General features: G+C 41.7%; 1 protein-coding gene across 2 annotated transcripts in view; it reads left to right on the top strand.

Moving 5' to 3' along the window:
* Window positions 1-25,098, top strand: part of STK26 (serine/threonine kinase 26) — a 75,100-nt gene extending 50,002 nt beyond the window's left edge. For both annotated transcript variants that reach the window (XM_029067372.2, XM_029067373.2), the window contains exons 3-11: window positions 8,898-8,954; window positions 13,738-13,846; window positions 13,932-14,089; window positions 18,132-18,317; window positions 19,928-20,076; window positions 21,257-21,350; window positions 21,738-21,800; window positions 22,172-22,308; window positions 23,207-25,098. In XM_029067372.2, the coding sequence (XP_028923205.1) occupies window positions 8,898-8,954; window positions 13,738-13,846; window positions 13,932-14,089; window positions 18,132-18,317; window positions 19,928-20,076; window positions 21,257-21,350; window positions 21,738-21,800; window positions 22,172-22,308; window positions 23,207-23,231 (978 nt within the window). In that variant the 3' untranslated portion in view covers window positions 23,232-25,098. The remainder of the gene's footprint in view (window positions 1-8,897; window positions 8,955-13,737; window positions 13,847-13,931; window positions 14,090-18,131; window positions 18,318-19,927; window positions 20,077-21,256; window positions 21,351-21,737; window positions 21,801-22,171; window positions 22,309-23,206) is intronic.
* Window positions 25,099-25,431: the final 333 nt, after the last annotated feature.

A 25,431-nucleotide genomic window follows, 5' to 3' on the forward strand; every position in this document is an offset into this window, starting at 1 on the left:
TTAGAGGCTGTCAAGGATGGTGGGCCCAGGCAGACCCCAGCCCTCCCCAAGTGCTAAACCACATTCCTAGTCTTGTGCTGGGATTTCTGGTTCGAGTGTGGGACTCGGTGGCTTTTTCTCCCTCAGCCAGAGTCAGTACCCTGATGTAATCGTGCTTGCATGCATAGATCAGGGCAGTGCAGCCTCCAAAACAATGGGGTGGGCTGACCTTCCTTGGCTTAATTATGCAAACAACCTCTGCCTTCAGAAAGTGGAAAATAGTAGTAATAGTATTAAGCATTTCCTGTGTGCAGAGCACTGTGCTAAGTGCTGTGAGGGAATACGCAGGTGGGAATTAATCACAGTCCCTTATAACCAGTGTTTATTTGTTCAAGTCTGAATTCTAAACCCTTTTTCTTCTAGCCAGAAGTTCCAGGAGGCTTGTAATTTATGTTGTCAATGAAATTTTGGACTCAGATATTTGTCCTTGGGCCTTATATCCAAAAGTTTATTGCATTGTACACATAGGGAGGATGAGCCTCGCAGAGAGAAATTAGAGTACAAGTGAACAGGGTAGTTTTGATTGGCAAACAGGTTATTAGTCTGTTCTTGCCTGGTCCATATTTTCACTACACATTTTGAATCGAATCCTGCTGGGCAATTAGGAAATGTTCTTTGAACAAAGTGTGGCTCTGGATAAAGCATGAAGCAGTTTCGGAAGAAAAGTTATGCACGAATGTGTGACAACAGCCAAGGTGTAATTTTTCCTTTATGTGAAGTTTGTTCAAATTGGTTCCACTAAAGATAATATCCTGTTGAGAGACACTTGGATTTTCAATTATTCAAATTATTTTATTTAAAGAATGTGACAAAAGTATATTTTCACTGAACACAGAGTGTAATCTTACAAAGATTTGACTAGTTTACTAAATGCACAGAGACTATCTGTACTGTGATCCACTGGTTTTTTTTTTAATTCATTCATTGGTATTTATTGAGCGCTTACTGTGCAGAGCACTGTACTAAATGCTTAGGAGAGTACAATATAACAGTAAACAGACTAAGTTAACAGTTAATCATACACCTAGAAATTATTTAATGCCTCTATTTTGTATTTTTCTTTGTATTACTCTGGATAACTGATTTGGGAACTAAATGAAATGTTTTATCCAATCACCAAGCACCTTTGTCCACCAGACTATACTCAAGTGATTATTATCGAAGAAATACTACCATAATCAATTAGTAATACCAGGATTGGATATTTTACCTTGTATTCATATGTTGAGTGCAAGTCCTTTTAACAAAAATACCCAAAACATTCCCGTGAATTAAGGAAAGTAGGCATTGATATCTTTCCTAACCCTGGGAAATTGACCCACAGAAAGATGAAATTATTTGTTCAAGTTCAGTCAAATTTCTGCCATTTTGGTGTTTAGAAAGAAATTGATAAAATTTAAATCACTTTTCTCTGAGGACTGTTAACAGTATGGAGGGTCTGATTACAATTTTGTGTAAGGTAATATGGCCCTCCCACCCCCACGCCACTGGGCCTCCCAGTTTTTGCTAGGGTCGTTGCATGTTGAAAATTTTCATTCAAAATTTGTAGCAGGTTGGAAGTGAAATTCTAAAAGAGGAATGGTGGGGAGTTAGGAATGCTCCTTAAATCCCTTGGATTTTTCAACTGGCATATACAGGTGTTCCGGTACCATTCTGTTCCCATAGAAACAAGTTCCAGAGTGACAGAATGAATACCTTCTTTAAGATAATTAGCCTCAAAGCTGAGATTGGATTTTTACTTTCTAGTACCTGGTTCTTTGACTTTTGGCTAAACTGACATTACCATAGGATTTTAAGGGAGATAGCCCTTTTTATTTTTCCCCCTCCCCATCCCTTGCATCTAAAACTAACTGGAGGTGCTTGTGATAATGTAGCATCACAGAAGGTTTTTAAAATCTAAATGAACAAAGGTCGCAATAGAGAAATAAATCTTTAGCTTTTAAGAACCTTTGTGGACGTCACAAATGAGTTAGTCAACAATCAGTGGCATTTATTGAGGCGTTCTGAGTGGAGGGAGTATGAGAGAATCAGAACCCACAGTTCCCTGCCCTCAAAGAAGCAGGAGCGTGGCCTAGTGGATAGACCCTGGGAGTCAGAAGGATCTGGTTCTAGTCCCAGCTCCTCCACTTGGCTGCTGGGTGACTTGGGTAAGTCACTTCACTTCTCTATGACTCAGTTACCTCATCTGTAAAAAGGGGATAAAGGCTGTGAGCTCTGTATGGGAGATTGTATCCATCCTGATTAGTTATTAGTTTAATAACCCCAGGGCTTATTATAGTGCCTTACACATAGTAAGTGCTTAACAAATACCCTTTTTTAAAAATAAAAAAAAAACCAATAAAAGAAACACTTACCGTCTTCAGGCCAGTGTGGGAAAAGTACTGTCAAGCCTTAAACCCAGCATTCATTTCCCAAAGGAATTTATTGGTAATTTTTTATTCCACCACATAAATAACATTTAGTGCATTGTTACTTAGTTATCATTTTTATCATTATTTGTTAGGCATTTATTATGTATTAAGCACTGTTCTGAATGCTGGAGTAGGTATAAGTTAATCAGGTCAGACAGTCCCTATCCCACGTGGGACTCACAGTCTAATTTACTTTTATATTTCTTACATACTGGCAGTTTCCTCAATAAAGGTGAATACAGGGACAAAGATTCTCTTCAGTGCTTGCTCTTTTGTTCCCTCCCCAGGTGCCATCTTATGCCAAAGTTGGCCCAGTGATTTGGTTCCCTTCTGGTCCTCTCTGAGGGTGGCACAAATAATACAGTTCAAAAGTGGACTTTCCAGCCCCTTACGTATAGCTTACTTGAACCTGCTATTTAATTTTCTTGAATGTTCATGGTCAGTCCTCAAATGGCTAAGAGTTAGCCATCGACTGTCCTTATCATTCTGTTCTGGGAAGTGAGATTCATTTTTTTGCTATTCTAACTTATTTGAAAGGCCTTGTTCAAATTTTATCAATCGAAGGCTGTCAGACCACTCTTTAACGTAAAACACTTGCCAAATATACCTTCTTTTCACAGACCAGACCATATTAAATAATGTCTGCTACCTTGGTAAATCTCTCAGAATCTAGTGTTCTCAGTGTTAAAGAATTTCTTTGTGTAGAACTTGGCTGCCAGAATTTTGAGAATGTTCAGTTAACTGATAGTGAAAAATTGCATCCTTGATCTAACTAAAATATAAAAGATACTGCTTTGTTTAGCAACTTTTACTTTTGCATTTCTTTTTATATTGATAATAAGATAACAAAAGTTTAGTTTTTCATTCTTCTATTTGTTCTGACATATTCTTGTTCTGACTTTACAAATCAAGAACAGTAAGGATCATGGATGTGACCTAAGTCAGGTGGAGCAGTAGCGGGGAGGGGGTGGCATCTGGCACACAGGGAATCCTAACCCTTACAACTCAATTGGCTTCTGAAAATTGCATCCAGGGATCGTGTCTTTTGGGCCTTTCCCAAGTGCTCAGTACAGTGCTCTGCACGAAGAAAGTGCTCAATAAATACAATTGAAGTGGAAAAGCAATTTTTTTCAGAGGAGCATTATTATTATTAATGGCCCCCCCAGAAGCCTCCTATCCCCAACTCCCCCTCCCACTATCCAGTACTTGATTTAATTTTTTTTTAACTAACAAGAAAAAGCTGGAGGACTTTGGAGAGACTGCAGGGTTGGATTAGAGGACAGGAGGGCAGAAGAACAGGTAGCCCACCTTAGCAGTGGGTTAATGGGGAAACAGTTTTCAAACCTGTAATTAGAAGGTTTAAAGAGGAGGGAGGAGGGAGAGGCTGGAAGAGGGGTGCTGAGCTACCTTGTTGATCTTACAAAAATAGGTAGTGTGGTAAACGACAATTGCCCATCAAACTCAGCTCTGCTTTCTCCATTCCTTGGTTCCCAGCCCTTGGCTTTTCTGCCCCTCTCTGCAGCCCCCAAAGTTGCACCCTTCTATTTCTGTTCTTTCTATTTTTGTCTTTCTTAAAATGCTGCTGGCCCTGGATTCCACCAGGAACCTTGCTGCACCTGCCGCCTGCCCCGGCTGCTTTCTGGGCCGGTTAAATCTGGGGGATAGGGTGGGCTGTGGAGGCCGGGCGGGGCAGGGGGGCAGCTACCTCGGGCCACTCCCTTATGGGCTGCCCTGTTCCCAGTTCATCCCACAAGGCAGGGACCACAAGTTGTGGAAGGGTAGAATGCTGCTGGGTTGATCCCTGAGGGGGAGCCTCAGCAACTGATAAAAAGGTAAAGAAGAGAAATAGAGTGAGGGAGATGTTGAGACGGGGCTGAGCCCAGGGAGCAGGGAGGTGGGGCGAGAGAGCCAAGGGCAGGTCGGGGTCACTTCCCCGGGGAACTCTGAGTCACTTTCCCAAGTGCTTAGTACAGTGCTCTGCATACAGTAAGGGATTAATAAATATCACTGAATAAATGAATGAAGTGGAAACCTGAGCACAGATCACTTTGAGAGGAAGTGACTTGCCCTGGGCTGAGGTGGAATAATAATAATGATGTTGATATTTGTTAAGCACTTACTATGTGCCAAGCACTGTTTTAAGCACTGGGGTAGATACAAGGTGATCAGGTTGTCCCACATAGGACTTAGAGTCTTCATCCCCATTTTACAGATGAGGTAACTGAGGCACAGAGAAGTTAAGTGACTTGCCCAAGGTCACACAGCTGACAAGCGGCAGAGCCAGAATCTGAACCCATGACCTCTGACTCCCAAGCCCGGGCTCTTTCCACTTGGCCATGCTGGAACCAGGTGGAGCAAGGGTCCCAAATGAGGCAAGGGTTGTAAAGTCGAACCAGGGGGTTCACTCGTAAGCAGAGGTGCCATTTGTGGTAACCGGGGCGCCATACAGCCGAGGACTGCCCATAATCACGGCTGCTCACTGACGTTGACTCAGGATTTAGGATGACTGGGGCCTCTGCCCGTAGGCTTCCTCCAATCCCCTTGGGGGAAATCACCAACCCTTGCTTTTAACTGAGACCCACTGTATGTAGGAAAGAAGGGTTCATGCATTTGAGTGATGAAAATTATATGTTCTTAGAGCCTGAGTAGGCAGGAGAGGTGATTTTCTTTGGTTACTTAAAAATGCAGTAGGTATTCATTTTGACTGAGCTCAGTGTGTAACTGCTTTTTTAAAAACAGGAGTAAAAGCCCCGCAAACACATCAGCCTGACCACAGTGTTTTCCTGAAATTTGAGTTGGTTGCAGGTTCTCCTAACTGACAAAGTTTGACTGTATGAAAAGTGCTTAAATTAGTGAATCTTTTCATCACATTTCAAAATATTGGAAGAATCTTTCCTAACCTGAAAATATTTTTTTAATTCAAAGTAAATCTTAAAAGTGTAGCTCATTCAAAGACATTGAATGTAGTGCCTTTGAACTACACCTTTATTTGCTGTTCGTTGCTTTTACATTCTTTAATCTTTTTCTAAGAAAATGTTCTCCACAAAAAAACAGGCATAAATCTTGCATCTGTTTTTTTTTTAAAACTGTAAATGCTTTTCTCTGTCTCACTAGGTCTTCTTTACCCTTTCGTCCCCCTAATTCTAGGGCCCCCCTCCCTTCTCACTTTAATATTCCCTCCCTCCCCAGGAGCTCAGCTCTCACAATTCACTAGCCCTACCTCCCCGCACCCTGCCATCTGCCCCCTCACATTTCCTCTTGCCTGCCAGACATGTGAATGTCCCATTGATGCCTCAAGCTCAGTATGTCAGAAACTGAACTCCCCTCCTGCAGTCTGATCTCTACCAAACTTTTATCACAGTTGACGTTGTCAGCATCCTCCCTGTTTCTTTGCATTATCCTTGATTACTCACTCTTTTTTTACCTCTCACATCCAGTGTGTTGCTACAACCTGTTGGCTTCTTGTCCACAACATTTTTCGGATCCACCCTTTCTTCTCCATCCAGATGGCCACTGCACTGATCTAAGTGCTTGCCGTCTCTGGCTTGATTACTGTATCAGCCTCCTGATGGGCCTCCCTGCTCCTAGCTATACTTCATTCTGTTGCTTGGTTCACCTTTTTAAAGCATATTTATTCACGTGTCTCTCTACTTCTCCAAAACATCTAGCAGTTACCCATTTATCTTTGCATCAAACAGAAACTCCTGATTACTCAATTAGCTCTCTCCCTCTTATTTACACTCTATTCTCCAGCTTCCATGCTTCATTCTTCCCAAGTTCACCATCTTACTGTTCCTCCCTGCTTACCTGTCTCTTCTTTCTTTCTCGTCTGCCTTCTCTTTCTTTCCGTCTTTCCTTCCTTCTCTCTCTCTCTCTCTCTCTCTCTCTCTCTCTCTCTCTCTCTCTCTCTCTCTCTCTCTCTCTGTCCTAGATTGTGAACTCCTTGTGGTCAGGGATCAAACATGTCAACTTCTATTGTATCTTGCAAGTAGAAATAGAAACTCAGTGACTACAATTAATCGATAGTTAATTCAACTGCAGTTTAGGTTTCAGCCCTTGTCTGTTTTGGGCAAGATGCCTTTTATTCCTTTGAACTAGAGCTTTTTATGCTTCCTCTCAACTCAATGGTCAGTAGCTTTGAAAAGCCAAAAGAAAAGCCCTTATTGGGCCATTGAAGAACCTTAAAAGTGACAGTACTTGTTTAATACTTAGTTTATATAGCGAGACCCATTATTATTAGCAGTACAATCATTATCAATTAATTATAGGCCTTATTATATGAATAATAATAGTAATACTTGTTAAGTGCTTTGTGTCAATCACCGATTTAAGTCCTGGTGTAAAGACAAGATGATCAGGTTGGACACAGTCCCCCACCTCTGTCCCACATGGGGCTCACAGTCTGAGGAGGAGAAGGTATTGAATCCCCATATTACTGATGAGAAAACTGAGGCACAGAGAAGGGAAGTGACTTGCCCAAGATCACACTATAGGCTAGTAGCAGAACTGGAATTAGAATCCAGGTCCTGTGACTGCCAGGCCCAGGCTCTTTCCACTAAGCTTTACTGCTTCCTATTGAACTAATTGATTTCCCTATGATAAGCAGAAGATTTTTTACCCTAGTGAAAGCAAGCTGTATTTTCAGAATTTCTGGGTTCTCATCATGGGAAAATTTTTAAACATAGAAGTCTTCATTGAACTGCAGTCTTATCATGAAGTGGATTGAAGCGTATTGCAGAGTGAAATCCTTACTTCTCCCAGACTCAGCATTGCCTTAGTTTTTTCCCCTCCCCTTTAACAGTGACTGCACCAAAAAAGAAAAGCATGTATTCGACATTCAGTTTTTTAATTCTAAGAGTCCTGGCTTTTATACATTTAGTTTTAGCAAGGCTGGATTTGGGATGACTAATTAATATGCATGTCTTAATCAGTTCTCCTGGTAAAATATCAGTATAAATCCTAACCTATAGTGAATACTTAATGAAAATGCAGGGAATTTTATTAGTTAGTGGTATTCTCTTTTTAAGTTATTCTCCCTTATCACACACAGCATTATACCCTTCACAGTATCCCTAAAAGCGCTCACCAATGAAGATCCTAAATACAGCTGTAATGGGAATAGTTGAATATAAACCAAAGTATTCTTAAAGAAAGTGTGTGCTTTTGTTCTTGCATAACTCAAAACTGGCTGTACATGTTTGTTCAAGTGCCATTTTAAAAAGCTGACATGTCCAGACATGGGAAGCATTCTGAATTTATGAGCCAGTGAAAATGGAGTTCATGTCAGTCTGGGTTATTTTAATTCCAGTCTCTTGTTAATCTCTAGATGAATCAGCAAACTCAGCCAGATTCCTGGTTCTCTCAGGCCATCATTGAATTTATGGGATTTTGAGAAATTTTAGTTCAGAGGAGGAGTAGAGACGTCATCGAAGAGAACACCCTGCTCTCCTTGCTCCCACATTAAACTAGTTTGGGGAGAGATTCCATCACTACCATATTGACTTTTCATATGAGGATGGTGTTCCTAGTATCTCAAATCAAGAAGGACAGATTCTCCTTCTTGTCCTCTATTACAAAGGCACAAGTCATGTGCTTGTCTTGATTGTTCTTCATTTAGGTTCAAACCAAGCCTTCATATTTTTTTTACCTGTTTCCTCTGTTGGAGCTGTATGGCCCAAGACTATTTTAGAATAATAAAGATGATGTATTTAAGTGCTTACTATGTTCTAAGCGCTGGGGATGATACAAAACTAATCAGGTTGGACACTGTCCATGTCCCACATAGAGCTCACAGCATCAATATCCATTTTACAGATGAGGTAACTGTGCCTCATCTGTGTCCAACCTGAAGTTAAGTGACGTCACAGAGCCAACAAGTGTCTGAGCCGGGATTAGAACCCAGGTCCTTCTGATTCCCAGGCCCTTGATCTACCCACTAGGCCAAGCTCCTTCTCTAATGGTAGTGCCCTTCCCCCTCTGGGGCATGCAGGGGCACCGCAGCTCCTGTTGGCCTAGGAAGCGAGTCCCACCCTGGGGCTCCTTGCACACTAGCCCTGTGTGTATATTGGCATGTCACTTGGACGCCGCTGAGTTTCCGGGCCCTTTGGCGTTGACCTAAGTGAATGTTCATAGAAATGGTTCTGTCGTCCTGGTTTCATAGTGTGATTACAAATGCATTCTGTGCTAGAAATATAGAGGACTGTGTTAAGTTTCTATTTTAGAAGCTGACTTTCCTCCAAGTGCAGCCCAAAGTCTGTGGGGAAAGTGACTATGCCCATATATGAGAAAAAGATGTTTCTGATTGAGGAAAAAAGATTTTAAATTCATCAAAATAAATATATTTAGAATACTGTACTACTAGATTTGTTTTTCAAGATTTGACTCTTGTAATAATGTGTTCAGTATCTACATAGCGTCAACTAATCTTCATGCCAATTGTTTTTGTAGGGTACAAAATTATGGATAATAATGGAATACTTGGGCGGAGGATCAGCCCTAGATCTCGTAAGTGTTTTTGCTGTTGTATACAACTGTTTTTTGCTTTTTAGTTTAAATGAACTAAGTTCCCTCTATATTCTTGTGGCAGAAAGCTAATTTCATCTATGTGCTATATTTGACTTTTTTTTTTCTTTTTTAAACGCCACAGCTACACTGTGTTGTCCTTCAGGGAACAGGTCATAGAGGAACAAATGTGATTTATTGTGATTTGTCAGAAGAAAATTTCATTTTTGCTCAGGACCAACCCATGTTAAGTGCTTACCTAATGTTGCTAGTGTCTGAGCTATGCTAAGTGATTGAGGAGCCAGACACTACTCCCCCCTGACTGATAGAAACATCTCAGTATCTGTCAAACAGCCAAAGCTGATTTTCCAATTCTGATCACATTAGTTCCATTAAGAAACAGGATTTATTTATTTATTTATTTATTTATTTATTTATTTATTTATTTATTTATTTATTTATTTATTTATTTATTTATTTATTTATTTTTATAGCCTCCTGTTAGGTTTCCATTTTAAATAAGCAATGAGTATGGCCCAGGTATATTCTGCCATCTTGAGACCTTATAGGGCTGCAGCCTGAGGGGCGGAGGTGAATTTGACCTTTTACCACCATCAGGGTATATTTGCTCCCTGTAGACCAAAAACAATAATAAAAGAGTATATAGATAGCCCTACTTGGCATGCCCTTGCATGATTTTTTTTTTTTAAACACAGCTGGCTTTGTTGTAGGATGCCATCCTTCTTGAGGTAATAGGAGAGTGAATTCTTTGCCTGTGTATGTCAGTCATATTTATTTTGAGCTTTTACTATTTGCAAAGCACTGTACTAAGTGCTTGGGTGAATAAATATAAAAGACTTATTCCCTGCCCATAGCAAGTTTACAATCTAGTTACAGAGAGAGAAAAAGAGAGAGCACACAAGTGCATGAGCACGCATGCTTAGGTACTTGTGAGAACCAAAATGAACAGCTGAAGGGTCGGATTGTGCCATTTTGAGATCAGAATCAATCAACAGAGGTATTAGGGGAATGATCACCCATTAGGTTTTAAGAATTGTTCAAAATAATCATAGTGAAAAAGAATACTTTGTCTTTTGAAAAATATTATATGTGTTAATTTGTGCTGTTAGGATTTTGACCCAAGTGACTTATTGCCCTTATTTTGGGCCTCATTTTTTCATAATACCTGGGTCCAATTCTAAATTAGGAGTAACAAGATAGGTGGCTGATAGTCCTCTAGTTGAGTGCCATGAAAATCCTTAAATTATTTGATTTTTCTCCCGCTGTTGCTCATCCTTCTCTACTCTCAGGGGATTTGACTTTGCCAATCAGTGAATGTCTTTAAGGAACAAGTTTGGACTACTGAGATGGATTTTCCAACACTTGCATTTCTGTTACCCTTAGTCAGAACCTGCAGAACCAGTGAAGAAGCTATTACATGAGATTTGTTTAAATGCTCTAGTTTTGAAATGCTTGAATTAAATTTAAAAATGGGATATTAAACCCTGGTCAAAATAAAACATTAAGTTGGTTGATTTAGTAGTAATAGAATGTGTGAAACACCAAACTAAGCCCTGGGAAGAACATGTTGGTGAGAATTACGTAAATGGACGAGGGCTAGAAGTCGAGGCTTACTCAAAGTTAATGGCAAAGTCTGCAGAAGCCTGGGAAGGTCTGGCAAGGGCTGTGCTTGCATTTAACTGTTTGGGTGTGGTGAGGTAACATGTTCCCGTGCCTCCCCCACTCCCCCCAAACACGGTGGTTGCTCTAGTATTAACCTCCAGAACTTTCTGGAAAGTCTTAACTGGGTTGATGCAGTAGAGGCAATTATGTGAGTAAATACAGTAATTTCTTAGTACCTTAGGGAGTAAGTCATCCCCACCTGTTAAAACTTAGTGAACAGAGAATGTTCATTTATGCTCTACAAGTAACCAGGACTCATTCTGGTCTGTGGATATTTTCTTCTGTTAGGCTTTTTATCTCCTCTAAAACAATCTATAATAGTGATGTTGATGTTTATTAAGCGCTTACTATATGCTAGACCCTGGGATAGATGGAAGATAGATTACTTACAGTCTGAGAGGGAGAACTGGTATTTTATTCCCATTCTGCAGATGAGGAAACTGAGGAACCGAAAAGTTAAGTGACTTGCTCATGATCACGAAGCAGGCAAATGGCAGAGTTGGGCTTAGAACCCGGGTCACCTGACTTGCAATTCCTTGACCTTTCCATTCTCTTTTCCCTATTTAAGAATGGCCCTAGAAAAATAAATTTCATTTTTCCTTCCAAAGAAGGACCTTTCTTCAAGTAAATTGATCTCCAGTGTATAGTATACGTAGTTCCAGTTAGTAGTAAATGGTGAAACTGGAGTATGGTTTCTATTTTAAGCCATTAAATATAAAACACAGCAGTGTCCTTTATTAAGATCAATGTGGCATTCATCTAGAAGAGCCGTGAATCCCTCGCATTGTAAGGTGGTGTCTGGTTCTCTCCACCTCTCCCCATTTCCTAGCAAATAGAGCTCCACCTCTGCTCGGTAGCTCAGAGACCCACCCTTTCCTGTAACAAGAATGTTTGTGCTTTATGAGGTTCTGGGGTTTTAAAATAGCTGTTCTATAGAGCTCTTTTCAGATGTTCCATTACAAATTCTCCTGAAACTTGATGATTGCTTTCCTTGTGTTCCAGTTAGAGCACTTGGCTTGGTTATGGGGGTGAGAGAAAGAGATGGAAGAAACGTGTTATGTCTGCATGAAAGGCCTTTACTTTTAGTTCACATTTTACTCTAGTTTTAATAATATGGCGTATGTTGTTTTTTTTTAAGTAGGACAGCCTACAGCAAGCAATCCATCATCCCTGCTTTGTGTCTGGAAAGGCCAGAACAGGAAGGTTGTGGGTGGGCCTCTGGTTCCAGCTCCCGCAAACACTCCCCCAAGCCATAGCTCAGGAATAGAGGGACCAGGGATCAGTTTCCCCCTCCTGCTAGGAAACTGGGGAGTTTGTGGACCATGATGCCTCCGCTTTTCTGCCCCCTGCCCCCCCTTGTCATTCCCAACCTTTTCCTCCCCAGCAGCATGGGGCTTGGGAACCAAAACCTGGTGCTAAAGATCTGGGAAGGCTGCCCACAGCCCATCCCAACTCCCACCCCGAAGCCCTATTGAGGTTTCTCTCCTGTCCTGGCAATCCTTGTTGGGGATGAAGTTGCCAGGGAGGGTGATCCCCATGTGGGATGGGGACTGTGGCCAACCCAATTATCTTGTATCTACCCCAGAGCTTAGAACAGTGCCTGGCACATATTAAGCACTTAAATGCCAAAATTATTCTTATAATTACCCAAGCCCTGTCCTTCTGTTAGTCCCCTGTGAGGCCTAACCAATTTCATTCCCTCTGTCAGTCAATGGTATTTATTAAGCACTTACTGTGTGCAGAGCACTGAACTAAGCGCTTGGGAGAGTATGGTACAATGGAGTTGGTAGACAGTATTCCTGCCATCAAGGAGTTTATAATATACTGACATCGCCAGAGATGGAACAGAATCTGGGGCAGGGCCCAAGAGCCCCTGGGAATGGGTAAGACGGGGGGTTCGATCTTCCCTCCCTTGAGCCCCTGTAGAGCCCATACTTCTTGCCACCTCTCACCCTCTCCAGCCCTCAGCTTCGCCATCGAGCCCTGGTGAAGAGTCTGGCCTCGCTGGGGTAAACCAGCTCCCATATGTTCTCCCCCCGTTCCCAGCTCCAGCAGCTGTTGCCTCCCGCCCTGGGCTTATGTCTTTTGGAGCCCAATCCTCCTATTTGAGGAACTGTAGTGCAGGCAGTCACCCAGGACTTCAGGAGAGTTGTCACGTTGCCTTTCGTGGTTGCTTCTGACATGTAAGCGTCAAACCCCTGTAGTATCAAAGGTCTGGAAAGGGATTGGGAGTGAGGATGGCTATCCTGTAGAGAATTTCCTCCCCCAGTTTCTGGTGTTCTTGCATAGGACCAGGACTAAGTGAGAAGGGACAGGACCCAGATTCCCCGGGCCCAGAGGTCATTCATTCATTGTCATATTTATTGAGTGTTTACTATGTGCAGAGCACTGCCCTAAATGTTTGGGAAAGTGCAGTACAACAATAAACAGTGACATTCCCTGCCCAAAGCGAGTTTATAGTCTAGATGTGGGGAAACAGACATCAATACAAATGAATAAAATTACAGATACGTACATAAGTACTGTGGGCCTGAGGTGGGGGAGGAGTAAAGGGAGCAAGTCAGGAAGACAGAAGGGATTGGGAGATGAGGAAAAGTGGGGTTTACTCTGGGAAGGCCTCACGCAGGAGATGTGCCTTCAGTAAGGCTTTGAAGGGAGAGGGTAATTGTCTGATGGATTTGAGGAGGGAGGGCGTTGCAGGCCAGAGGCAGGAGGTCGGCCATACTGGAACCCGTTGGGGGAACAACAGAATCCAGATTCCCTCCCCGGAACTCTGGTGCTGCCGTACCGACCCCTATCTGCCCCCTCATCCTTAGCAGTGCCGGGGGTCAGCAGGCCAGGTGGGAATTCGGGAAGTTCAGAGCATATTGGTGCTTGGGACCCACTCATCTGTCAAAGTAAAATCTTACTAGAATTATAGGTAAACTGAATACCCACTATAGAATCAGTTTTTAAAGCGGTTTTAATCAGCCCATTTGTTAAACTTTGATCTCTATAATACAGCTTTGTTTCAAATGATTTTGGAGTATTTTTAAAGGAAGTTAGAAAAATAAAATGCTAATTTAAACGTCTCTCTGTTTTTTGCTCCCTCCCCTGCCCCTAGCTACGGGCTGGTCCATTTGATGAGTTCCAGATAGCTACGATGCTAAAGGAAATCTTGAAAGGCCTTGACTATCTGCATTCGGAAAAGAAAATTCACAGAGACATAAAAGGTGCCCCAAATTAAAGCAAAAGTATGCATTGAACAAAGGTGATGGTCTTTTCAGGAAGAGACTAAATGGGTTTTACATTTTCCAGCTGCCAATGTCTTGTTGTCGGAGCAAGGAGACGTTAAACTTGCAGACTTTGGAGTTGCTGGCCAGCTGACAGATACCCAAATTAAGAGGAATACCTTCGTAGGAACCCCATTCTGGATGGCTCCTGAAGTCATCCAACAATCAGCCTATGACTCAAAGGTAAGAGGCTAAGGTTTACGATCTGATCACAATTAGCAGGAGGAAAATGCTGACTGGAATGAATTAATCTTTAGCCTACGAAATTTTGTTTAGTGGAGCAAACGAGTTTGAAATTGAGGCAGATGGACTCCATAATTTGCTAAACAGTTCCTTTTCATTGGTTTGTGGCTTGTCTTTTTGAGCCCAATCCTCCTACTTGAGGAACTGTAGTGCTGGCAGCCATCCAGCACTTTAGGAGAGTTGTCACATTGCCTTTCATGGTTGCTCCTGACCTGTAAGCATCCATTCACACCCCACCCCACCCCAAAAAAGTGGGCTACTTCTCCCTTCTCTGATAAACCCTGGCTCATTTTTCTAAAGTGGTCATCTAATGCAACACCCTGGCTGCAGCAGTCCTGTTCCTGAATCCATCAGGGTAAGTGGTTGTCCACAGGTTTCCCAATGGAGAGCCACACACTCCTTTAGTAGCCCATTTGAGGTTTTAGAAAGTTCTTTTCCATCTGCTTAACTTGGGCTAAATGTAGCCTGCCTACCGCTCTGGGAATCAGTAAGTCAATCAGTGGTATTTATTGAGTGCTTACTATGTGCAGAGTACTGCATTAAAGCCTTGGGAGACTCCAAGGCAACAGAGTTGGCAGATAAGTTCCCTGACCGCGAACAAGCTCCCGGGTTAAAACCGAGCGGACTGATGACTTCAATTTCACACGTTCTGGAGAATTGTTGTTGTTTTTGTTTGTTTGTTTTTTAAAAAAACAAAAACAAAAAAACCCCAACATTACTCTGCACTGCAGCTTTGACCACCACACTCCTGCTCAGCCCCAGCCACTGTATACCTGGCTCGGAGGCTGTTTCTCCCCTCCTCCCTGCCCACCACTGCGGGTGCTGACTCCCGAGGGCACAGGGGATGACTGGCCGTGGAGCCACTGCCACTCTGGGGCCAACGTCTTGAGCCTTGGGAATGGAGCTGGGCTGTTTCTGCCCCATTGCTGGTAGCAGCTGAGGCTGTGGACTCTGGCCTTAAAGTGGCAGTGCTTGTGCAGTGCTCTGGGGCCCCGGTGCCAGAGTTCTATCTGCCCCCTCCCCGGTGGACTCCACAGCTGCCTGGAGCATCGGGCAGGGGGCAGAGGAAGCAGATGGCTCTTCCTTCTGGGGTGGGAGCTGCCTATGCCCGGCCCGGTGCAGACTCAAAATGTTATGGTGGAGAGTCAAAGTGAAGGAACAGTAGAGGTGAGTAACTTTGCCTTCCACTTCCTCTCTTCTTCCCTTCCTTTCTTCTCCCTCCTCCTCTTGCCTTCCTTGCCCTCTTATTTTCATCTCTTCCCCTTCTTTTCCTCTCCTGTCCACTCACAACTCTACCCCAAGCTCTCCTCCACATTCCTAATGAAAAATGGCATACCTGAGCCCTTCCTTTCTTCCTTCCCTCCCTTCCTCTCCCCCCCTCCCCCTTTCTTCTCCACTTGTCTCCAAGGTCAAGAATCAGCTTGAAGTTTCTGGGGACTTGTCCTTCTGCTCTCCTAAATGCTTTTAATCAGAAGCATCTTGGGATCCCCATGTGGCTTTTGGGACCCTGCCTGGTGAATCCAGGGGATGGGAACAGTATTAGAATGGATCCATTTTGGCTGAGGAAATTACACTGCATTTGGCAAGCATCAAAATGGATTCTGAGAGCAGCACAGCAGGTCCCCAGAGTTGTAGAGCTGCTGCTTTTCATGAAGGAGGTGAAGAGGTCTGGATTATCCATAATGGTCATATATCGTGACTGCCTGCAAGTAGCTCTGAGACTATTGAATTGCACATTGCATTATGGAGCATGTTTTCTTTAGTTGCTGTTTGGAACCTTGAAACCATAATATTTGATTACTTGAACCTAGAATTTAAAAACTAGCTTGAACTCTAGCAAGATGTGAGCTGGAATTCCCTCCAAGCTGTAGCAGTTTTTCCTAAGCTTTACATGGTCCTTGCAGGCATTTGCTTAATGTAAATATTCCTACAGTTCAGTAGGTGATTGGCCTTTTCAGTTAATTTTTTTAACATAGCTGGAGGTAGACCTAGAAGTGTAGCCTAGTGTAAAGGGGAAATATTATCTGTGGATTTCCATTTGACTTCTAATTCAAAACTCTCTAAACAGATGTTTTTCCATTTATGTTTGAAAAATGTTTTTCTCAAAGCGAGGTACTTGTGATGCTTTAATTTTTGTGAAATGAACTTTTATGCCCTAGTGTGAGCCCAGTTTTTCATAAGACCCATTAGAGTCTAGGTAGCTTTGGGGTGTTTTTATTCTGGAAATATTGAAACCCCTTAAGTGTGTTCACTAGAGATCTTATCAGGTTGTCGATCATACTAAGGTTTCCACCTAAGCTAACATGACTCCTGCATCTCTGAAAGGAACCATATAAATGTCAAGTGTATAGACTGTGATCGCAGGAAGTACCCCAAGATGGAACCTATTGAGTCACAGACTTCTAAAATTTGCAAATATTACAAATATCCATTTGCTGGGAAATGATCGATCACCTAATCACAATTATTGGGTGACAGTGTTAGAGGAACTGGCGCTCTTTATCTTCATTCTTAGTTGATGGTGAGCTTCTTCTGAAGTCTTAACCCTGGTCACAATTTCTCAGGGGACACTTCTCCTAGATTTAAATAATTTTTCTCCCTTCTAGTTTTCATAGTTTTAATATGAAGCAGGCAATTAGGTTTTCCTGGATTTCACTCTTTCCCTTGAGGTTTTATACTTGTTTCATTTCCCAATGGAAGACTGACTGTTGTGACTTTAATAATAACAGTATTTGTTAAGTGCTTACAATGTGCCAAGCACTGTACTAAGCTCTCCTTGGGAACAAATACAGTCTTCATTCCCATCTCTTGAGTTAAGCATCTCTTCATTTAGACAGTCTCTTCAAGGGGATGAAGACTGTGAGCCCCACGTGGGACAACCTGATTCCCCTATGTCTACCCCAGCGCTTAGAACAGTGCTCGGCACATAGTAAGCGCTTAACAAATACCAACATTTATTTGAGAAGCAGCGTGGCGCAGTGGAAAGAGCACGGGCTTTGGAGTCAGGGCTCATGAGTTCGAATCCCAGCTCTGCCACTTGTCAGCTGTGTGACTGTGAGCAAGTCACTTAACTTCTCTGTGCCTCAGTTCCCTCATCTGTAAAAGGGGGATTAAGACTGTGAGCCCCACGTGGGACATCCTGATTCTCCTGTGTCTACCCCAGCGCTTAGAACAGTGCTCGGCACATAGTAAGCGCTTAACAAATACCAACATTATTATTATTAAGTGAACACTAGCAGTGACTATTCCATGTGTCTTGGGTTTAAAGATAGAATTACAGTAGTAAGAATTTTTTTGGTTTTGCTTTTAACTCCTCTTTCTGAACTCTGTGTCCTGTCTTAGCTGGGGGTTTGGAGCACTGTGGTGAGTTTCCTTGTGTGTTTTGATAGGAAAAAGACCTGTAGCTGCTTTGCAGATCTCTTGAGTTAAAACATTGGATTGTGCCGATCAGAACAGAGTGATTGAATGCACACATGTTCCCACAGCTTGCTTATGTCTATTCTTTTCTAAATCCAGTTCCCTAACCGCAAACTCCCCCCCCCCCCCACCCCCCCCCACCACAAGCACACCACTACTACACTCTGCTACCCGCTGAAATTGTTGATAGACATGGGTGATAACGCATTTATCCATGATAATTATTTAGTTCATGATCATCATCATTTGAGAGAATCGGTATTTTCTGGAGGTGGAGAGACCCCCATTTGTTTCTTGCCTCCAGTCTAGATCATCTAAAGACCTAGGATAACTGTCTGGATTGATCTAAGGTTAGAGCGTTGAAGGGCAATGGGGAAAAAATATGTGGGGCAAAACTGCCCCCACACTTGATGCGAATGTGTTTAGTCTTAGATGGTGATGCTTTGAGAAGTGAAAAGAGTGCATATTCACACATGTAAGGACTTTATCTGGTTCCTGTTAACTTGAAAAACAAAGTAGTCAAAAGTTGTATTTGAAGCTAAAATATTTCTCTTCCTTCCCTCAGGCTGACATTTGGTCATTAGGAATTACTGCTATTGAACTTGCCAAAGGAGAACCCCCCAATTCAGACATGCATCCTATGAGGGTCCTCTTTCTAATCCCCAAAAATAATCCACCAACTTTACTGGGAGATTTTAGTAAGCCATTTAAGGAATTTATTGATGCGTGTCTGAACAAGGATCCAACATTTGTGAGTATCACTATTTATTCTTTGACTGCAAACTATTATTGGCTCTGCATGGGTCAGTTATGGTGTGCTTCTTGCCCCCTTTGTGGCCTTGGCTACCTGTTGTAGCCAAAGTCAGGATTGGCCAGTGTACGTCATTGTAGCTGTTTCTCCCTTCCTTTGACTCTGAAAATCAGGGTCTGTAACCTTGAAGCTGTCTAGGACTTATCCAGCTATCTGGGTCCTACCTGGCTCCTTGTGCTTCTTGTTCCAAAATTTTCTCATTTCGAGACTCAAGCGTCAACTCCGTGTTTCCCAGTGACACCCCACTGTGCTCATATTCCCATCAGTGGTATTTATTGGGCGCGCTCTGTGTTCAGAACACTTATACTAAGCACTTGGGAGAGTACAGTTCAGTAGAGGTAGTAGATACGATCCTTGCCCCTAAGGAGTTTATAGTCTAATGGGGGAGTCAGAGATTAAAGATAAGGTGATCATTTTCTTTTCAGAGATAAAAGGAGGAAGCTCAAGTGTGATTTTCAACAATAAGGCTCAAATCATGGGCCACCATCACCTTCATAATACTAAAAAACAATAATTGTGGCAATTATTAACCACTTTAACTATGTGCCAAGCCCTGTACTAAGCACTGGGGTAGATACAAGGAAATCAGGTCAGACATTATCCCTGTCGCACATGGGCTTCCACTCTAAGTAGGAGGGAGAACAAGTATTTAATTCCCATTTAACAGATGAGGAAGCTTTAGGCTCAGAGAAGTCAAGTGATGTAGCCAAGGTTACATAGCTGGCAAGTGGCATTGTGGAGATTAGAACCCAGGTCCTCAATGTTTCCACTAAGCCCTGCTGCTTTTCTCGTGTAAATACCTACAGTATGATACTGTACAGTCTAAATTTTCTACACAGATGGCAGGGAGCCTTGATGGAGATGATTTTTTAAGTGATGGATAATATACTACTGCCCAGCAGGTCAGGGAGAGTGAGGCCTCCTATTAATCACATTCTAAAAACCTGCCCAGCTGGTTGAAGCTCAGCTCAACCAAATGCTTCTACATCTAATTGGAAACCTAGTCACCCACCTTCTAATGAGATCAGAGTGGTGGCACCCAGCAGCAAGCACCGCCTTGCTGCCAGCTCCAGCGGCTCAGAAGGGCGGCGACAGTGCCGAAAGGGCAGGGGAAGAGGCATGCTCGCTCGCTTTCATTTCTTGACGTGTCAAGGACTAGGTCTCACTCCAAAGAACAAGGGTGAGAGATGAAATGCCTCAGTACAGTCAGGGGGCAGTGGCTTTTAGTACTTGAAGGAGGAGGCTTTGTCTTTCTGTCCCAAGTATATAATAAATGCCCCCCCCCTCCCCCCAAGGTCTTGGTGTCAGAGAGGACTAGCATCAACTCAGCTGTGAGGCCTGGCTAAGTTTACACTTGTGTTAGGTGTGCTCTTCCAAAATGAATGGGACAGAAATGGATTTGTTCTGCAGACTTAAAACTCCATCTTTACTATTAGAAACTCTGAAAATACCAGTGCTCCAAGTTTGATTTCTTTAAATCCTTTGACTTAAGATATACAGCCATCGAGACTTTAGAAAATAATCATGACTTTTTACCCATTTTGACCTAGCGCCCTACGGCAAAGGAATTATTGAAGCACAAATTCATTATTAAAAATGCCAAGAAGACTTCTTACCTGACAGAACTGATCGATAGGTTTAAGAGATGGAAGGCGGAAGGGCACAGCGATGACGAGTCTGATTCAGATGGGTCCGATTCGTAAGTACCCCGAACCGTCCTCTGGTTGTCCCGTAATCAGTCAGTGGTATTTATCGAGTGCTTACCGTATATGCAGGGCTTTACAGAGCACTGTACTAAGCGCTTGGAAAAGTACAGCGCAGTAAATTTGGAAGATGTGATCCCTGTCCACAAGTTGTTTACAGTCGACAGAGGGAGTCAGTTAGTACTGGGGGGACTGATTGGGCATATTGTGGCGTAATTGTGTACACTGTGGCAGATTCACTGAACCATTTTCAGCCCTAGATTTGAGTTTAGGAAAAGTTTGATGGAAAGATATGTATAATGTGGCATTGTGTCTGGGGGTGATTCTTTTAGTTTCTTAGTCTATTGAGAAGCAGGGTGGCTCAGTGGAAAGAGCATGGGTTTAGGAGTTTGTGGGTTCTAATCCCGGCTCTGCTACCTGTCAGCTGTGTGACTTTGGGCAAGTCACTTGACTTCTCAGTGCCTCAGTTACCTCATCTGTAAAATGGGGATTAAACTGTGAGCCCCAAGTGGGACAACCTGATTACCCTGTATCTACCCCAGCGCTTAGAACAGTGCTCGGCACATAGTAAGCACTTAACAAATACTAACATTATTATTATCATCATTATTATTATTTTGATCTGGCCCCTAGTGGACATTTGCCTGAATTACAGGAACTCGATAACTTTCCATTCAAGTGAGGCCTGGATTGAATTGCCGAAGACTTGCACATCAGATCTGGCTCTTTGGGGGAAACCCTACTTTATCACCTGCCAGGCTACACCCAGCCCTAGCTAAACCCTCAGGTATCGCATAGTCACTTGCCAATTCACCTCCATCCCTCCAAGGTTATTCTGTTCCTGAAAATGTTTTTCCAATTCAAGGGCCACCTTAATTTATTTAAAGTAACTGACACTGTGCTTTTTTGCAGAGGGTAATATAGTATGTTGTTCACTCCTTAAAACTTGGTGAAAATCAAGGGGAAATGTACAGAATCAGAAAAATGGGATCATCTTGGATTTTTTTTTTAATGTTGGAGATAAACAAACGTGCCCAGTTTATATAAGGGAACAGAGTTGTGGCAGAATAGTTATTTTGTAACACTTCGGGTGTGGTGACTTTGTAATGTTTCATGGTTAAATGTTATGTATTTGGCCACTATTATTGTAGAAGGTATTGTTGTAATTTTCTTCAGGGAATCCAGTAACAAGGAAAATAATTCTCATCCCGAGTGGAGTTTTACAACCGTGCGGAAGAAGCCCGATGCAAAGAAACTACAGAATGGAACAGTATGTGCATGCAAAAAATCTCTTGTTGTAGTGCTGCTTTATAAGAAATGCGGTGAAATTGTGATATGTCAACACCACTAAATATTTTATCGTGGTGCACAAATATATTGGGTTTTGCTTAAGGTTGTGGGCTTTTTTGATATGTGAAATAACAGTAAGGAATGAGCCATGCAAATGTGAACTCATCCAGATTTAAAGTGAAAATGAAAAGTGAATTTATAAAAGGCAGTCTATCTGAGAGTAAGGGTTGGGGAAGGGGAGAATTGAAATTAGCAGGTTTGATATGCTTTAATTTAGAACATCATTAATATTCAGAGGACACTTTTAAGGAAAGCATGAATGACTTGGGCTTTTTCTCTTTCTGTGATTCATCTTGGATATTCAAAGGATCAAGATCTTGTGAAAACATTGAGCTGTTTGACTATGATAATCACTCCTGTGTTTGATGAGGTAAATACAGCATTATTCCATTGCCTCTGGTTTTAATAATAATAACAATAAAAATAATAATGATGGTATTTGTCAAGCACTTACTATGTGCCAAGCACTGTTCTAAGCACTGGGGGGTTGGAATACAAGGTAATCAGGGTGTCCCACATGGGGCTTACTGTCTTAAATTCTCTGTGCCTCAGTTACCTCATCTGTAAAATGGGGATTAAGTGATTTACCCAAAGTTACACAGCTGACAAGTGACAGAGCTGGGATTAGAACCCATGACCTCTGACTCCCAAGCCTGTGCTTCTTTCCCGAGTCACGCTGCTTCTCTAAGTTTTCTCTCCATTGTAAAGTAGTTTTACTAATGAGCTGGTTGATCTCTCTAGCTTAAACAGCAAGACACAAATAATGCTAGCAGAAAGAAGGCAATTGAAGAACTTGAAAAAAGTATCACTGTGGCAGAAGCAACATGTCCTGGACTCACAGATAAGATGGTGAAGAAACTTATTGAGAAATTTCAAAAGTACGTTTGAGACTTCCATTTCTTTTCAACAGTTGTTGAAACACTGGATTGAAGTATGAGATGTTGGGGTAATATAACCACAGAGATTAAAAGTAATAAACACAAAGAAAGGATGTTCAAGACATTGTGTTTAATGCCACTCTAATTATTATAAGGCAACAGCATTTACTATGGGTGTGTAGATTTCAGTTTTAATGCTTTTTTGGCTGTTGCTTTTCCATTATGGGATTAATCGCTCATAGGCCAGAAACATGCTTAATTTTTATTTCCCAACCAAGATAGTATTGCTCCAAGGATGACTCGTAAGAGGTAGACCCAGGTCAATATTTCTGTATGCATCCATCACTTCACCTAGGGCTGTTGAGGTCAGCATCAGCTGCGGTTGACTCATCGTTGACTTTAGATTTGCCTGGAAGCCCTACTCAGGCTTCTTGACTCAAGGCACAGTGACCGTGGTTCAAGCTGCCCGGGAGTTGGAGTAAGATGGGACACCCGAGCCAGTGGATGTAAGACACGGTCTGGCTACCTTAAAATGGCCATTATCTGGCACTAAAGATAATCCCAATACACCAACCAAATTATTGCAGTTTAACCAGCCACTAGGTACCACCTTTGGAAAATGGTATTGTGCCTGCTGCGTAGGCTGAATGCTTCCTGCATGCAGCGCAGTCAAACCTTTGACACAAGGCAGAGCTGTCCCTGGGCCATGGCATCCAGGGGAGGAGAGTGTGTCAGAGAGGGTCCCTGGAAGATAGGTCAGTGAACTCTGCTCCGCTGCCCAAGACAAAATCCTTTATGCATCAAGAATGAGTAATTGATCTAGGGCACCTGATGTGTGTGTTTTTTTTAAGCCAGTTGTTTTGAAATGTCCATTAATCAGGTCACTCCTATTGTGTAGGTTTGCTGTTAATGACTCATCTTAAGAAATTGCCCATAAAGGACTCTGCCGTTTCACCTGAACCCAGTGAAGCCCACCAAAACTACTTCAAGCTTGACAGTGCTTAGCTCATGAGCTCCTTGTGCCTTTTTGGATCTTTGCAACCGTATTGATGACAATTAAGGATTGGAAGTACCTTCTCCACTATTTTGCGATGGTGTATATGGTTTTATATTTTCAGGAAATTATTTTGTAAAGAATAACTTTTAATACTGTAGTTTCACCTGTGTTTAATCGGATAAACGTTGAGACGTAGTTTTGCTTTTATGTATCACTATTACTTGAGTTGTTAAGATGTACAAGAACTGTTTGATCTTTCATTAACTGTACACCTATGAAGCGTACAGGTCTTTTATATTAAGCGTAAGGTAAACTTTTGTAAATCACTAACAAGCTTCAGAAATAGCTTTTCACAGGCATACTCAAAATGATTATTTTAGTGGGTAGGCTGTTACAGTAGTACCTGCTTAGACCATTATTTTATCAATCTCCCCCTTCCCCCCCAAAAAAAAACTAAACCGGCAACAGTATCTCCTAGATTTCTGAGTTGGTACAGTATTTTGGGCAGCTCAATGATTACATATATTTGAGAGCAATACGACTTAATAGTTTGCAGGTAATATGTAGCAAACAAGGTATAGTCTGGTGTACAGCATTTGCATTGCCTTCAGCACAGGTTTTCAAGTAATTAAATCATTCATCATGGTAGAAAATTTAAAGCAATACAGTTGGGCTGGGGAGGGGGCTTTTAGGCAATAATGGACAAAGATTAGTCTGGTTTAATTTTTAAAAGTTTTTTATTTGACTAAATTGCACATTGTGTGCTTGGGTTTAGGGGAGTTGAAAGGAAGCTGAGAGTCACATGACTACAATATACCTCATCAGCAGGTATAAGTATAACTACCAACCAGCATTGGTGGTAAGTTGCATTGTAAAATATTTATACATTCTGGTTCTTAGTAGACTGCAGTTCACAAACATCAATTGTTCATAATTTTCTGAAACTGCATTTTAAAAGATGTATTTGCCAGTTAATATGCAAATAACCAAGTTATAGATATTCTTTCACGGAAGTAGTACTGTGCAGTACTGAGGGTTTTTTTTTTTGTTTTTTTCATAAAAAGTTAACTATAAAAGTTGCTTTTCAATTATATATTTATGGTACTGCTAGGTGGGTAATATCTTTTTCTTTTCAACCCAGTATGTATATTATGCTGAAGTTTTGAACTGGGGTTGTATTTCAGTACTTGTGGATTGTTGGTGTAAATTTATTTTTGATAAAGGCTCTGTGTTTTATTTTATGGTTTAGACCTGCACATTGTTTTTGCACAAAAGGCATTTTAAAGAATCTGAATTATACCTGCCAAATACTGAAAAAGTAATGCTGTGTAAGCATACCACATTTTAAATCAAAAGTTGCCATTACATTGTTATGTTATAAAGGACATGAGAGAGGAGGAGACCGACAGTGGGGTTAGATATGCCAAGGACAATGATTTTCAATGGTGCCTACACTGTAAAGATTGTTGAAGTCCTTGTTTTAATTTTAAAAAGTGTTTCTGTTCAAGTTTTCCATCTGCTAAGATAATGAAATTCAATTACAATTTCTATCTGCAAAGGTCTGGAAATAGTTTTTGAAAACAATGTTATGGATTAAATAAAATATTTTTATAAAAGTGAAAAAGCAGCAAAAGTTGTAAATACAGTTGATCTGAAGCTTTACAAAATAACTGCATCACAGATACAAATTGTAGTGCTCATTATTCAATGTAGTCTTGTAAATCTGTTTATAAATAAGCTTATTTCAGTGTTTTGGGGGGTTAAAATAAAAATAAATATTTAAATTCTGTAAATTTCCTGGACCCTTATTTTTTGCATTGGAAGGGGGAAATTTTTAATTAAGTTGATCAAACCGGTAACATCTTAAAGAATTTCAGATTAAGGAGAGCTGTTTTGCTAATGTAGGTGTTTCCGCTAAACTGTAAGCTCCTTGTGTGCAGAGAATGTGTCTACCAACTCAGTTATATTGTACTGCCCCAAAAGAAGCAGTGTGGTCTAGTGGATAGGAGGATGGGTCTGGGAGTCAGAAGGACCTGGGTTCGAATCCCTGCTCTGCCACCTTGGGTAAGTCACAACTTCTCTGTACCTCAGGTCCCTTATCTGTAAAATGGGGATTGAGACTGTGA

The sequence above is a fragment of the Ornithorhynchus anatinus genome, chromosome 6, assembly GCF_004115215.2.
Source record: "Ornithorhynchus anatinus isolate Pmale09 chromosome 6, mOrnAna1.pri.v4, whole genome shotgun sequence".
NCBI lineage: Eukaryota > Metazoa > Chordata > Mammalia > Monotremata > Ornithorhynchidae > Ornithorhynchus > Ornithorhynchus anatinus.